Genomic DNA, 14301 nt, shown 5'->3' on the forward strand with positions numbered 1-14301 from the left:
AGCCATGGTGTGTGACACCTCCAACACCTACAGGGAGCTGCTTTTAGGGGCACATCCTGGTTTGTGGTGAAACAGGATTAACTCAGCCAGCCTCTTGGACCTGCTCTCTGACATCAGGTTATCATCTCAGTACCTCCAGGCTTGGACTGTCTTGTTCCTATTGCTGACTGGACTGACTGCTCCACCATCCATAAACAGAAGGCATAAAGGTGATTACAAACATAAGAAAGTAGTTTTACATATTGTCTTGCAGTCTTTCCATATAGTCCCTAAGTTCCTTGGAATCACCAAGATTCATATCTTGGCATACCCATTTAATATTATCATCACTGTCAAATAGAATTGAGTTGGTGTAGGGGCCTCCATCCTCTGGCAGTATTGTTGTATATGAAGTGAACTTTACTCGCTTCTGCTTTGGCCCAGAAGGATTTATAGGTTCATTTTTAACTTCTTTTTCACAAAGGTACTCAGAAGATCTGAGGATATGATTATGAAGAGTCTTCTGAGAACTCCCATTAAGGAGAAAGTTGCTCTCTTCAAACTGCATCCCTCTGTCAATCATGGTAGTGCACTCCTCTGACGGGAGCGAAATGTCCACTGGGTTTTCCAGGAGCTCCACCTCATTTCCAAGCCAGACCCAGTCATGGGAATGGGGAATGTTGCCTTGCTCACTCACAGCAAACCTTTTGTGCCTGTACTTCCAAGCAAATGCCACACAGTTAATCAAAAACACCAAGATTGCTAAGCAGAAAACACAGAGCAGCGCGTACATGCCGATCTCCAGGTCTGTCAACCCTCTGGAAGTCAATGAGAGATCACTGGGACTGTTCTCTCCTGGTATTTCCACTTGGGTAGGGAAACCTGTGAAGGCAGTTGGGTTATTTTGGAGCTGGCCATCCTCCAGGGACTCCTGATCAATGGGAGATGTGAAAGTTGTGCTTTTGTTCGCATTGTCCTCAGGACCAGACACGTCCTCGTGGGTTTTGGACCAGTCTTGTGCTGTCCTCTCTTGTTCTGCAGCTTTCTCTATAGCATTGCTTGCATGGCTTTTAAAATCTTTCTCCACATCATCGATGTCGTTGGTGCTCCCTTTCTGGTCTGAATCTTTCTGACCAAACTTCACTTTGACGTTTCCTTTCCCCACAGCCAGCACGCTCTTGCGCTTGGTCTTCTGGCAGGGCTCGCTGATGACCAGCTCAATTTTAATCAGGGGCCCCTGCCCGTCCCCTTCTGCCACCACGACAGGCCAGAGGGACTGAAGGTTCTGGTGTGACGACACCACCATCTCATCCAGGGAGGTGATGGAGATGGAGAAATCCTTGGAGTCATAAATGTCCAAAGGCGTCACCGACCCATCGCTGAACAAAACCCAAGCACTCACCACGGCCTCCTGGAGGGGGGAGGATGAGGGCAAAAAAAATATGTGTGAGAGAGAGAGCACAAATCAGACACTCTGGAGTTAAAGTCTGGAAAAAAAAATTACGGAGTTTAACTTTGGGGTTTGTTTTTTTAAAGAAAATGTAAATGTCTACTCTGCTTCTCATTTTCTTGCAGGCTTGTGTTCTCTAGACCACTGAGGCATTTACCTCACCTTCAGGAACTATCAAAGAAACACTCATCTAAATTTAATAAAAGTGCTGGAAAAGACAATTGACAATTCTTTTTTCTCAGTCTGAAGTGAGAAGCCTCTTTTGAATGCCAGAGCCTCGTGATGAAAATAATCATATTTCCAACATCACGGTCAATTAGGTTTATAAAGGACCTATAATGGGGAATTTCTCTAATGCTGCAGTTCCAGTGCCTTATGTAATACAATGAGCAGAACTGGAATGTGTCGGGCCAGCGAGCCCATCCAGCCCATGGAACAAACTGGGAGCAGAACACATCTCAATGTAGTACTTTATATTTCCTGTCATGCTGTCAAATATGCAGGACTTGCAGTAGGCAAAAGCGATGGTGGTCTTTCCTGGGAACTGTAGAAACACTCATCAAAAACACCATTTTTATTTTTTGACCAAACCAATTTATCTTCTTACTGCAAATTGCTAGTGCAAAAAATATAGTTACACTTTCTGCACTGGTGTAGAACCTCAATTCTATAAAATCTATTAAAAGGCCACATACAGAATTTGCTCTGTGGTCTCATTAAAAGCTATTTAACTCCTCGGATTGTATGGCTCAAAGTAAGCACAAACTCATCAGTTTTCAGCAACACAGGTCATGAAAACTTCTGTACCTGCAGCCAGAGGTCGTTTTGGCTGAGCTGATTTTGTGAGACAATTAAGGAAGGGCATTCCCAGCTCTGCTTGCACAGCCAGGCTGTATTTTCTCCCAGAAAAAGTGGACGTTTTGTGGCACACGCATGCTTTGCTCGGCACTGTGCATTCCCAGACACGTGCATCCCCTCCCCTGTGCTGTGCAGGTGCCCAGAGCAGCTCTGCAGAGTTTAATGGTCACTGGGAAGGGGTCTTGGCACCATGGGCTTGGTCAGGAAGATGAACAGCCTTTACTACGAGGAGTCACTCCTTTTCACAGCCATCTAGTCACTATATCTGCTGCCTAAAATTTACAGCAAACTGCTCTGCCAAAGCAGAGGGAGCACATGAATTAACTGGATGTATTTTTTCTGGAGCCTACCTGTTTGGGAGTCCGCAGGATGTCGTGGGCAGAGGTGGTGGCAACGATGGCTCTCTTGTTTCCTTTGCTGCTTTGTAAGGACACGGACAAGCCTGACACCAGCTGGACTCCCAGGTCTGTAATGGTCACCCTGTCATCCAGAACTATCACTGTCTTCTCTGCCAGGATGGAATCCGAGAGAGGGGACAGAACCTGGGAAGACAAAGGAAACACCTTGCATGAAACAGCAGTGAAGTATTTCAAAGCAAGGCTGGCCTCTAACCAGCATACCAAATTAATTCTGGGTTTGTCACGTCCATGTCTGAGCCAGAGCTGATGTTTCCCCCAAGACATTACACTCATTTGCTGCTAAATTACTTTATCTAAAAAAAAAAAAAAAAAAATTAATAAAACTACAAATCACTTCAGAATTGCAGCTTGGTCTGGACAAAAAATATATAATATAGAATAAATTAAATGGATTTTTTGAAAAGTCATTTTTGTAGGGTCTATAAAACTCCCTGTGAATACAGTGCAGCCCAGAACAGAGTGTAAGACACTGATTAACACTGAAACTCAGTGAGTGGATAAATAAATGTTCAAAGCCTGGCTGATAGGAACTTGGCCTGTTGCTTTTCTAGGGACAGAGGACATGAATGAAATGAAAGTGAGACCTGCAAAAGAACTTTGAAAATCCCACTGGGTGCCTGCCTGCATTTTTCAATGCCAAAACACTCCTGCCAGTTGCTCCAAGACCTTGTTTCCAGCATGCTCAGAAAGAGACTCATCTTTATACTGGTGGCAGAATTTTGTGAACATAAAAGGACCAATTTTCCAAACATATTCAAGCATATAAAGGTGCATGAAGGTACTTGGCACAATTTCCCAGCAGTTATGCTCACGTGGCCCCACTGAAGTTAAAAGGAGCTGGTTGTCACCTCTTTCAGCAGCCAGAGAAATCTCCCTGTGTTCCATCACACTAAGATGGATCAATCCCTTCAAAAGCTTCACCTAAGGGCATTTTATGGAAGTGACAAACATCCACAATGAAAACCCATTCAAACTTCCTTTTCTGTTTAGGATGCCCATTTTTTCAACTTTTTTTTTTTTTTCTCCCCCTGAGATCAATGAATTTCCTACTCCAAGCACAAGCCCAGCCAGCCCTTGGTGTGTGTGAGCCTGAGCTCTCTCTCTGGGGCTGTACCTGCACCGTGGTGATGCCTTGCTCACGCCCAGCCAGCACTCTGCCCTCCTGGAGCTTGGCAACCTTGGGCTCTTCCACCTTCATGAAATCAGCCACGAGCTGCGTGATGTCGAACTGCCACTCCGAGCCCAGCAGGTAGCTCAGGTGCCCTCCAAACTCCGAGGACTCGGCCACAAACTGTGTCAGGACCCTGACCATGGCGTGCTGGTACTGCAGGGTGCAGCCTTTGCCTTTCTTCTCATCATCCTCTTCATCCTCGCTGTCACGGGTGGGCCTGTGAACACATCCAGCTCCGTTACCTGCCCCGAACCCCGACTGTTGTCACCAGTGATTTGGGTGTTGTCACCTGCTGCTGGGTGAGACACACACCAGGGTTTGGGTGGGAACCTTGGGGAGGTGTTTGTGCAGATTTTTGGTGCTGTGCAATTTAAAAGCTACTGTCGCTTCTTCCAGTAAAACCTTTTTTGGTGTGGGACCACCCAGCAAGTTGAAAATCTGTCTGGCATTGCTGGGATCCCAGTGGAGAATCCCCATTCTCCAGGCAGCAGGAAATGGTGCAGAGGGCTCAGGAAAGCAGAGGGAAATGTTTAGGAGAGGGCAGTTGTGGAACAAAGCCCCAAAGCCCTGCAGCAGCTCATCAGGGTGGGAGAAGCTGCTTTACCATCCTTTTAACATCTGCATTTCTGTGCTCTGCCCTCACTGTTATCTCCTGTAACACCCCTGGCCTTCCCTGCCAAGGCAGAGCCTCCCCATCCCAATCCCAATCCCAATCCCATCCCATCCCATTATCCCATCCCATTATCCCATTATCCCATCCCATTATCCCATTATCCCATCCCATTATCCCATTATCCCATTATCCCATTATCCCATTATCCCATTATCCCATTATCCCATCCCATCCCATCATCCCATCCCATCATCCCATCCCATCATCCCATCCCATCATCCCATCCCATCCCTGCTGTGCTTCACTGATCCCTCTGCTGTCCAGAAGCACACCTTGATTTTACCTCACATCCCATACAGCTCAGGCAGTGCCTGCTGTGTTCACTCTTTCAGTGCCCTCAGGTGGCTTCCAAAAACCCAAATTGGGCATTTAGGCTCCCACTCAGGGCCTGGGTTGCTCAGATTACCCCGTGCAGAAACACCTGCAGCCCTGGACACATCTCCAACATTCTCTCTCTGTCCCCCTTTCAAAATCTAACCTGTGAAATAAAGCAGCTTTCCCTAAAGCTCAGAGAAGGCATCACAGTGATTTGTTCATGATAGCACCGCTGTCACACCTCATGGAGTTTTGCCTGCTCAAAGACCCAGTTTACCACCAATATTAATATTTCATTTTTTTTCCCTCCTGTTCATTGCCTGGGACAAACACATGGATCCTCTTATCTCTTCCAAGTCAGGTATTAAGCAGTAGGTGGTCACACTTTTACTCATTATGCCCCCATGCTGTGGATTCATTGCTCAGAAATAATTTCCCTCCTTTCTGTATTTATTGAGCCTGAAGCCACCTCTATCTCAAGGGTGGGAAATAGAGGGAAAATCTCTTATTTTTCAAAGTATTGTAGGAGGTCGTTTTGTGGTTACAGTGTCCCTTTATCTTCTCCTTTGAAATAGCAGCTATGAAAAAGTATTATAAAACAGAATTGCCTTTGTTATAAATTGTTTTATGACAAAGTTGGCAGCCAGTAAGATGAAAACATATCCAAGAAAAACCCTTGTGCTCTTCAAAATGACTGAAAGTCCCAGTGTTACAGAACCTAATCCACTGGAAATGCATTTTCAATGCATCACTTGTTAGCTGAATATTTACATTCAGCCTCAGGTAAATGGTCTGTGGTAACTTTTGGTTTTGTGTGTGTAAAACAAGTGTCCATCATTGAATAACAGTGGAATTGTTAGGGAAAAGGCTACAAAAGTAGGATTTGGATTTCCCAGAGAAATCAGTCTCACAGAGTTTGACTAGCTGGGTACTCAGGGAAACCTTCAGTTGTTCTCTCCTTCCCAACACTGGTGTCAGTCTGAAAGCACAGTTGGCAAAACAGCCACAGAGAAAGTTCTAGAAGGGGGAATATCCATCGAGCTTTTGTAGCCCATGTCCATGTATGCTGTAAACTAATCCATGAACTCCTTAGTGTTCCCACTTTCAGTTTATTCCTGTATTCTGACCCTCTTCAAGTCAGCTCTGAACAATCTCAGGCTTTGGCAAAACCAAGTTCAGCTCTGAGACTTTGGGATTTGACCCTCTCTTAATAATACAGACAGTAACATTAGTGCCTGTGCAGAATTGGAGAAAAATGTGCCAAAGCTGTTCAGGTAAGGAGTACTTATGGGATTTGGGACACAAGAGCACAGAACTGATGGGAACCAGCCTTGTTATGGGAAAAGAGAGCCAGAAGCTGAGTTGGGTGACTCCCAGGAAATGTTCACATATTCAACATCCACACCAGCATCATTTTACACAATTCCCTTTCTGCTCCTGTTCCACAACCTGGTGTTTGTGCCTGCCCAGGGCAGGGGTTGGAACAAGATGATCTTTAAGGTCTCTATCAACCCAAACCATTCTGTGATTCCATGTTTTATTCAGAGCCAATAGGTTGCTGTTATTTTTATTTATGTGCTTGTTTATTCCTACTTTCACTGTTTAAAACTTTGCACCGCTGGATTGTCCAAGAGGAAATCTATTCCAAACAACTGGAGGGAATTCTTTTTCAGCCCCAGCTCATAAACATGAGCTGTGGAATGACCAGAGGGAAGGATTGCTGCACAGGGGCACAGAGGGAGCTCTCCTGTCCTTATTTCCAGACTAGGACTGTGTGGGCAGCTGGTATTTACCACAACAAAAAGATAATTCAAGTCCAGCCCGTTCCTTGGGGTATCTTAAATGCAAAGGCTCCATTTCAGCACAGAAACATTTAGAGATGTTTATGTACTGCTCCTCAGGATCATGATTTCTATGGCAAACAAATGTGGAGCATCAGAAAAGCCTCTCCAAAGCCCAGAGTGAGCAAGGCACGTTCTTCATCAGGAGAGGGAGGTTTAGGAAAATTTCTGAATTTTCAGTACAAGCTTTGCATAGATATGCATTGATATGCTTTGCCAGGTCTCAACTCAAGCACTCGAGTTCTTTCTGGGTTTTTTTTGTTTGTTTTTTTGTTTGTTTGGTTTTTTTTTTGTTTTTGTTTTTTTATTTTATTTTATTTTGTATTGGTTTTGGGGTTTTTTTGTTGTCGCTGTGGATTTTTTTGTTTTGTTGTTATTGGTTTGGGGTTTTTTGTGTTTGTTTGTTTTTTGTTTTTATTTTTTGTTTTTTTAACAATGGATATAATTTTTCCACTTTAAGGCCACAAAAATCAAGATTTAGGCAGTAAGTCAGTGTTTTGTCTCCATGTGTGCAACAAAATGTTTGAGATCCAGTGAATTGCACAGCTCCCTTTAAATTCCCCATTACAGTGTTTTCAGCAAGCTTAAAATCCTTCATTAAGCAGGGAGCTCATTTTCTGCTTAAGCCAAGTCCTGGTGAATATAAGATATTGCTGCATATTGTGCTTTTTGTCCTTCTTACCCTATTTCTTGCTGCTTGGCAAACTCGCTTGGAAGGTTTTTTTTGCTTTTCTGGAGCGAGCCAAGGTTGCCAGAATTACATTTAATTTACATTTCACAGAGAGCAAGGCTTTGCCAGGGAGCTGAGTTAAAGCAGCAGCCTGTTCCAAGGGTGCCTCGGAGCACTGATCTAATCAGTGATCTGTCAGCTCCACATTACACACATTGTCTCTGAGCAGTTGAAGTGTGTCTCTTTTAATCTGCACCCCTCTCAAACCAGGCATCACAGTTCTTGGGCCAGATGCTAATTTTCTGTTAAAAAAAAATAAATAAACAACCCAAAAAAAATCAGTTGTGCTGAGCTTGGGTTTGAAATACTCAATACAAAGAGTTGTATATTTAAAAAAAAACAACAAAAAAAACCAAAAAACATTTGCAACACCCCTAATTGAAAAAAAACCTCTCTCAGATACAAATTACAAACCACTAGGAGTTGATTTAGTGGAAGCTACAGAAATAAGCTGCACATAACTCCACTCACAGTTCAAGAAGCAATGTAATCTGGTACTTTTACAGATCTTGAAAATACAGCCTACCTATTAACAAAAATCTCCAAGGCCTTATCTCCACAGGACATTAAAGTCAATTAACTAAAGGAGCAAATTTACAGCGTGCTCCAGCCTTGTGCAGATGCTGCTACCCACAAATGGAATGGTTTGAATCCAGTGTTACTTAATTTGCCTCAAAGTACAGCTCTACTTCTGAGGGGCAGCACTCACTGAGGGTTTAACTAAAGCAATTTATTTGTCCTGCTTTTAACTCAGGCCAACTTTCCTGCTTTTGTCTCCGGAGCTGGACAGGACCAAAGCAGAGCTGGTCAAAGCTCAATAAGCTCAGCCTGAAGTGAAGCCTTTGCTGGTGATGTTGGGAGCCTCCTGAAAAGTGTCCCATCCCAGCTGTAAACATTTACTGAAATTAAATTTCCAGCTTGTTCTGTGAGACTTTAGCCATGCAATTCCTATTAATGCGAGCTGAAGGCACTCAGGCCATGTAAATATGTGTGCACAGAGCTGGTGCAGGAACCTCAAGGAGAAGGTAATTATTTTGCAGGTGCACGAGGAATAGAAATAAATGTTCTTGTTAGACTAGCAGAGTCTGCCTGGACCTCTTCTACACTCTTAATATTTGACTTTAATTTAAATATACACCTATTGTTTGCTGAGGCTGGGGTTTGTGCAGCCTGTGCTGGCTCAGGCACCACTTTCCCTGCACCAGTCAGGAGCTGAATTTCACCAGCCAGGAGCTGAATTTCACCTGCCAGGAGCTGAATTTCACCAGTCAGGAGCTGAATTTCACCAGCCAGGAGCTGAATTTCACCTGCCAGGAGCTGAATTTCACCAGCCAGGAGCTGAATTTCACCAGTCAGGAGCTGAATTTCACCTGCCAGGAGCTGAATTTCACCTGCCAGGAGCTGAATTTCACCTGCCAGGAGCTGAATTTCACCAGTCAGGAGCTGAATTTCACCTGCCAGGAGCTGAATTTCACCAACCAGGAGCTGAATTTCACCTGCCAGGAGCTGAATTTCACCAGCCAGGGAAGGCTCTTCCTATCTGCAGCAACTCTCACCAGAGATCAAGTTCTCCCCTTGATAATACCAAAGATTTGCCATATATTTGCAGGCTGATCAGTAAATTGTATTGCTGGTCTTGCACAGGGAAGATCAATTGGGTTTTTTTCCAGTTTCTAGCATAAAAGCAGCCTGTCTTTTCCTTTCTTTTCTCTAACAAGTTCCTGCTCTTGTAGCAGCTCAGAGCAGCTAAAAACCAACACAGTTCAAAGTGTGCGTGGGGTGTTTGTAAAAGTTTTGTAAAGACCCACTTCTCTTCATTGCTTCGTGGAAATTATTCAAGAGATTAGATAGGAAAACATGTCTGTAATCACATGTGGTTTACAACTACAAACATGGCAAGGTTTATAGGGAGGAGCAAGACATTTTCTTGGCTCAACAACCATCACTGGAAGAGCAGATGTGATCTGGGGCACATAAACTCTTTCTCAGGTCTGAGGGAGCAGCTATATTCAGATGAAGAACAGCTACGCTGATGCACAAACGTTTCTTTTGTTAACAGCACCAATAAAAACGTTTAAGGGATTATTGTAAACCCGGTTGTGTTTTGCCATCTGGCTCAGCCCCTCAGACAAGTGAAGCAGCACAGCCACGCTGGGGGTGTGGGAATGAGAGCCTGGGGCAGCCAGAAGAGATGCAAAAAAGTTTGGAGGTTGCTGAAGTGTCTCTGCACAATCCCTATAAAAATACAACAGCATTTTACCTGCTCTGTATTGCTGAATAACTTGATAGCAATGTTTAGTTCCTGCTGAGAAGACAAGGAGCAGTGTGAGGACACAAAGCCTGCAGGACAGGAGCAAAGTGGAAAATTATTGTGTTTTTGGTGAGGTGAGGTGAGCTATGAAAAAGCCACGCTGCAATCCTGCCCTGACCAGAACAGTGACATAATTCCAGTTGATTTCTGGGCTAAGTTTAAGGCTGCCAAAGTCTGTTGTCAGGGACTTTGGAAAGGATTCTTGAGTTTCCTTCAAGGACAGATGTCAAAAACTTCATGCAAATTGCCAGTATTGGCTCTTACATGAAGGTGAAGTTGAGACAACACAATGCTATGGCTTCACCTGCTGGGAAATGCTTGGATTTGGGGATTTTTGCAAAGATAAAAGCTCTCTCTGCTCCCTCTCAAACCTACAGCTTCTGACTGCAGTCCAAATGTCTTGAGTGCTTCAGCTTATCACTTAAAAACTCATAAAAATCCCCCCATGTCTAGGATTTTGGGAAACACATAGGAGGTGGAGGTATAAGGAGATTAAAAAGTAAGGAGAAAAGTCATAATAATCAAAAAGAATCAAAATGAAAAGCCACTAAATCTCCGGTTAAAACCATCCAAATCTAAAAATAAAGGAAATGTAAAAACCTTATGCGCAAAGCAAATGTCAGAGTGAGCACAACTAATGCTGGCTCTGAACTATTGATTCAGAATAGCCCTGCAAAGTTAAAAAATCCACAAGAATGGTCAACACAACAAGAGATCATTTATTTCCTGTTGAAACCTTTGCTTTCAGGTGGGCATAGCCTTCCAGGGGGATGGCACAGTGTCCACATTTTTCTTCCTCCTCCATGGAAAATTCCTGCAGATGTGTGCCAGCAGCTCCAGTGCAACCCAAGCAGCAGCAAATGCTTTGCACCAGAACTCTGCAAAGCTCTGCAAGCAGAGCAGGCTCTCAGAGAATTCCCTTTATTTCAGCTGGCCAAATAAACCAGAGGGAGACACCGGGGGGAGATTTCCAGCTCTGCCTGTAATGGCTTTAGTTTGAGAATGCCCACGACTGCTAAGCAGGGCTGGATGTCTGCTCCTGCAATAAACACCAGCTTAATCCTGTGCTCAGCAAAATCCCCCCTGCTTTTAGCAGGATCTGTGCCTCAGGGGTGGGACAGCACCGGCAGGACAAGGGAAGCTCAGTGGGGATTTAATCCATTCATTCCTCACCTAGCACAGCTCCTCCTGCCTCAAACAGCCACTCTGCCTTTGGCACTGAAGCAAACACTCCGAATTCTCTTGTCCCAGTTTCTCATCACCTCTTCTGGCATAGCAAAAAAAAAAATAAAAAATAAAAAATACCCACATAACCAAGAGGTCAGTCATTGTCTTTCTCTGGAGCCCATGATCTGGTTATCCTGCAGATTGTGTCCTATTGTTCTGTGAAGTGTTGGGTAATTCTCCTCCACTGCTGCTGGGCTCTTCAGGCTCTTCAGAAGCAGAGATGTTCTCCTGAGCACTGAGAGCTCTAGCTGCAAGTGCCACAGTGTTTAGCACTCCACTCCTGCTGCCAGCAAGGCTTTTCCCCTGGGTTATAAATCTCAGCTGGTGTCATGCTGTTTCCCCACTAATATTTTTCAACTTCATCTGAAATCCACCAACACTGCAGCGTTCCTGGAAGTTCTTAATCTTGCAAATTGTGCAAGTGATGGTTATTAGAGAATTGGCATTTTCAGTAGGGAACGATGGGATCAAAGCTCCAAATCCCCACTCTCTTTCCCCTCCCTTTTTCCCTGTCCGCTTTTTCCTGGTGGAACATGGTCTTCAGTAAGAGTTGCTTCTTACTTAACTCAGAGCTGCTAAGTAATGCAGCAGCCAGGTCTGGTGTTCAGTGCATCTGCACGGCCTGAACAACCACCCAAAGTGGTGGAATCTCAGGAGGTTTGGGCTGGAAGAGACCTGGACTGGTCACCTGCTCCAAGGCAGTGATAGCCGAGCCCTCCCTTGGCCCTGCTGTTTGTCACAGCAGGCAGGGATTGAGCCCTGGCCGTGCTCAATGTCTCTCTCACACACACAGGGTTGTGTCACACCAACAGGACAGGTCCGGGTCCTTTCCCTCAGCTTTGCACATCAGGATGTGTGATAGAATGTCCTGAGATTGTGTGGAATTAAATAATGCTCCAGGCAAAGCCACCGACTTTTAAACTGTACAGACCAGGATAAAACGCAGCAACTGTTGGATGTTTTAATGAAGGCTGAGGCAGACTGTAAAGCCAGTGGCAGACAGGAGAGTTTGGATCCCGAGGAATGTTCTGAAATGGCTGTTCCAAAAGCAGAGTGAAGAGAACATACCTTTTGTTGGAGGTGACAGGAATCCTCCAGCCCTTGATCTGGCTGAGCTCTGTGTCCGAGATCTCAATCTGCAGCGGGAGCCTGGGAACCCAGACCGTCACTTCCAGCTGCGTGGTGAAATGCTGGTAAGTGAAGTTAACAATTGTATCCACTTTGCTCTTCATTTCCTTGCCGTTAACGAAGATGGAGTCGCAGCTGTCAGAAACCTTAAAAAAAAAGATATATATATATATATATATATATATATAAAAAAAATTAGGGAAGGAATAAAAGTTTCTGAGGAAGAACAAGGATGATACATCAGTCCTAAGACAACACTGCAAATGTAAGTCATGCATATTGCATTTCCAGTGTTCTAATTAGAAGCAAACAGTGATAAATGGACCCCAGGGAAAGAGTTGTGCATTCCTCAAAGGATACTACTCGAACTACAAAAATAATTTAATGGTGTTATATAACCTGTGTGAATCTTTTATATTAGGCAAATTAAACTCTTCATGAATCAAGCTCCGTGTGCATCAACGTTTATGTTTACAACTTGCTTAAAGAACAAGGAAGAAATGGGGCCATATGTTAGCAAGAAAAAGACTGACTCAGAACCATAAACCAGAATCCTTTCCCTTTTCCTTGAGCACTGTAATGCTGAAAGACAAAGATCCCCTTATGGCTCATGAGCAGAAGTGCAGCAGAAGCATTATTTTTTAGAACTTCTCGGTAATTGTTTTAACAAAATGTATTCATAGTCGCTTGGTGGCATTCTATGAAATCACTGCTAAAACGAGCGTGTGGGCTGTGTGCTACAACTCATCTGCCCTCTGGGTTCCAGGGATCTTCTGGCACAAAATCAAGGTCCTGAGCACAGATATTATTTCTATAAAACCGTGATGTTGCAACTAATTCAATCTGCATCTTGGAAGAGAGGACTCCTTTGTCAGGAAGGGGTTTCTAATATATTTATATAATATATAATTATATATTTATATATTTATAATATATTTATATTTAAATATGATATAAATATGTCTGTGTGTAGTTGTAGATCACATTCATGTATTTATTCATGTGCAATATTCATGTTTATATGCATGTATAACATGAGTTATATACCTACATGTATTTTATCTATACATGGTTTGCATTCTGCTTTGAAGAGAGGGAGGTGATCACTTCCCACAGAGTCCATGCAGTGTGGATTTAATCTCTGAAAGCCCCAGCTGATGATGTGGTTGTGTTCCTGAACTGCACTTTGTTCTCCTGGCAGGACTGTTCTGGGTCACGTTCTGTGTACAAGGCACCCAGATCCAGAGGGATCTTGGCTGAGCCCGTGTTTAAATTCTGTTTTTCTGGAATTACTGAGATAATTCATGGAGGCTTCAGCGGGGAATATGGTGAACCACAGGCTGTGTTCCCTCTGCAAAACCACCTCAAATCTTTTCAGATATTAGCAGGGATTAGGGGTTACTGAACCAAGAAAAATTAGAGAAAAGTCTTTGGCAGATGTTTTGTTTTGCTCAAAAAAATACACAATAATCAGATACGAAGTGAAAGATCTGTCCTTCCATAGTTGCCATTTTTAAGTCAGCTTCTCAGATCCTTCTCAATGGACTGAAACTACAATTGCTCATTTACAAAGGGGCTAAGCCAGGTGATGAGGGATGGAGCAAAGGAAACTAAGTCACTCTTCTGGAGAGAATACTCCACATAAATGCTTAATGAGCACAAGAATATAAAAATAATAAATCTAGATAATCTGATAAAGAGCTTAGAATGGGCTTCAGGCACAGGAGTACCACAAATGAGATGAAGCATACTTGGAATCCCTTTTTCCCTCCCTCGTAATGTGTCACGAGTGTCTCTGAAAGTTTAAACACATTAAGCAAGCCCATTAATTGAATGAGCAGTTGAGACTCTAAACCATAAAGCTTACATCTAGGGAGTTATGTGAGAATTAATACAAGACAGAAATAATTAAGAAAACTCAAAGAGGGAGGGATAAACATCAAGGCCGGATCAGGGGAATAACTAATATCTGACAAGACAGAGCTAATTTTTCAGATTCTCTTCTTGCTGCATCAAATGTTCTTGTCAGCAGGCAAGAAAGGTGCTAAATTAGGGAACTGAAAGATGGACATTAATTGTAGCTATAAAAATATCAGTCTAGGCTTACAAATTTCACAGATTTTATGTCTAGACAGAGACATCCAGTCATTTATATACTGACCAAAAGGTAAGTACACAGCAGAATATGTAACTATGCTC

At 43.5% G+C, this 14301-nt stretch overlaps 1 protein-coding gene across 1 annotated transcript in view; it reads right to left on the minus strand.

Moving 5' to 3' along the window:
- Window positions 1–235: 235 nt before the first annotated feature.
- TMEM132B (transmembrane protein 132B) overlaps window positions 236–14301 on the minus strand; it is a 214303-nt gene continuing 200237 nt past the window's right edge. Inside the window, exons 6-9 of the mRNA XM_062504444.1 lie at window positions 12043–12248; window positions 3821–4094; window positions 2638–2829; window positions 236–1390 (exon numbers count right to left, since the gene is read on the minus strand). Of these exons, the coding sequence (XP_062360428.1) occupies window positions 236–1390; window positions 2638–2829; window positions 3821–4094; window positions 12043–12248 (1827 nt within the window). The remainder of the gene's footprint in view (window positions 1391–2637; window positions 2830–3820; window positions 4095–12042; window positions 12249–14301) is intronic.

Source organism: Cinclus cinclus, chromosome 17 (genome assembly GCF_963662255.1).
Source record: "Cinclus cinclus chromosome 17, bCinCin1.1, whole genome shotgun sequence".
NCBI lineage: Eukaryota > Metazoa > Chordata > Aves > Passeriformes > Cinclidae > Cinclus > Cinclus cinclus.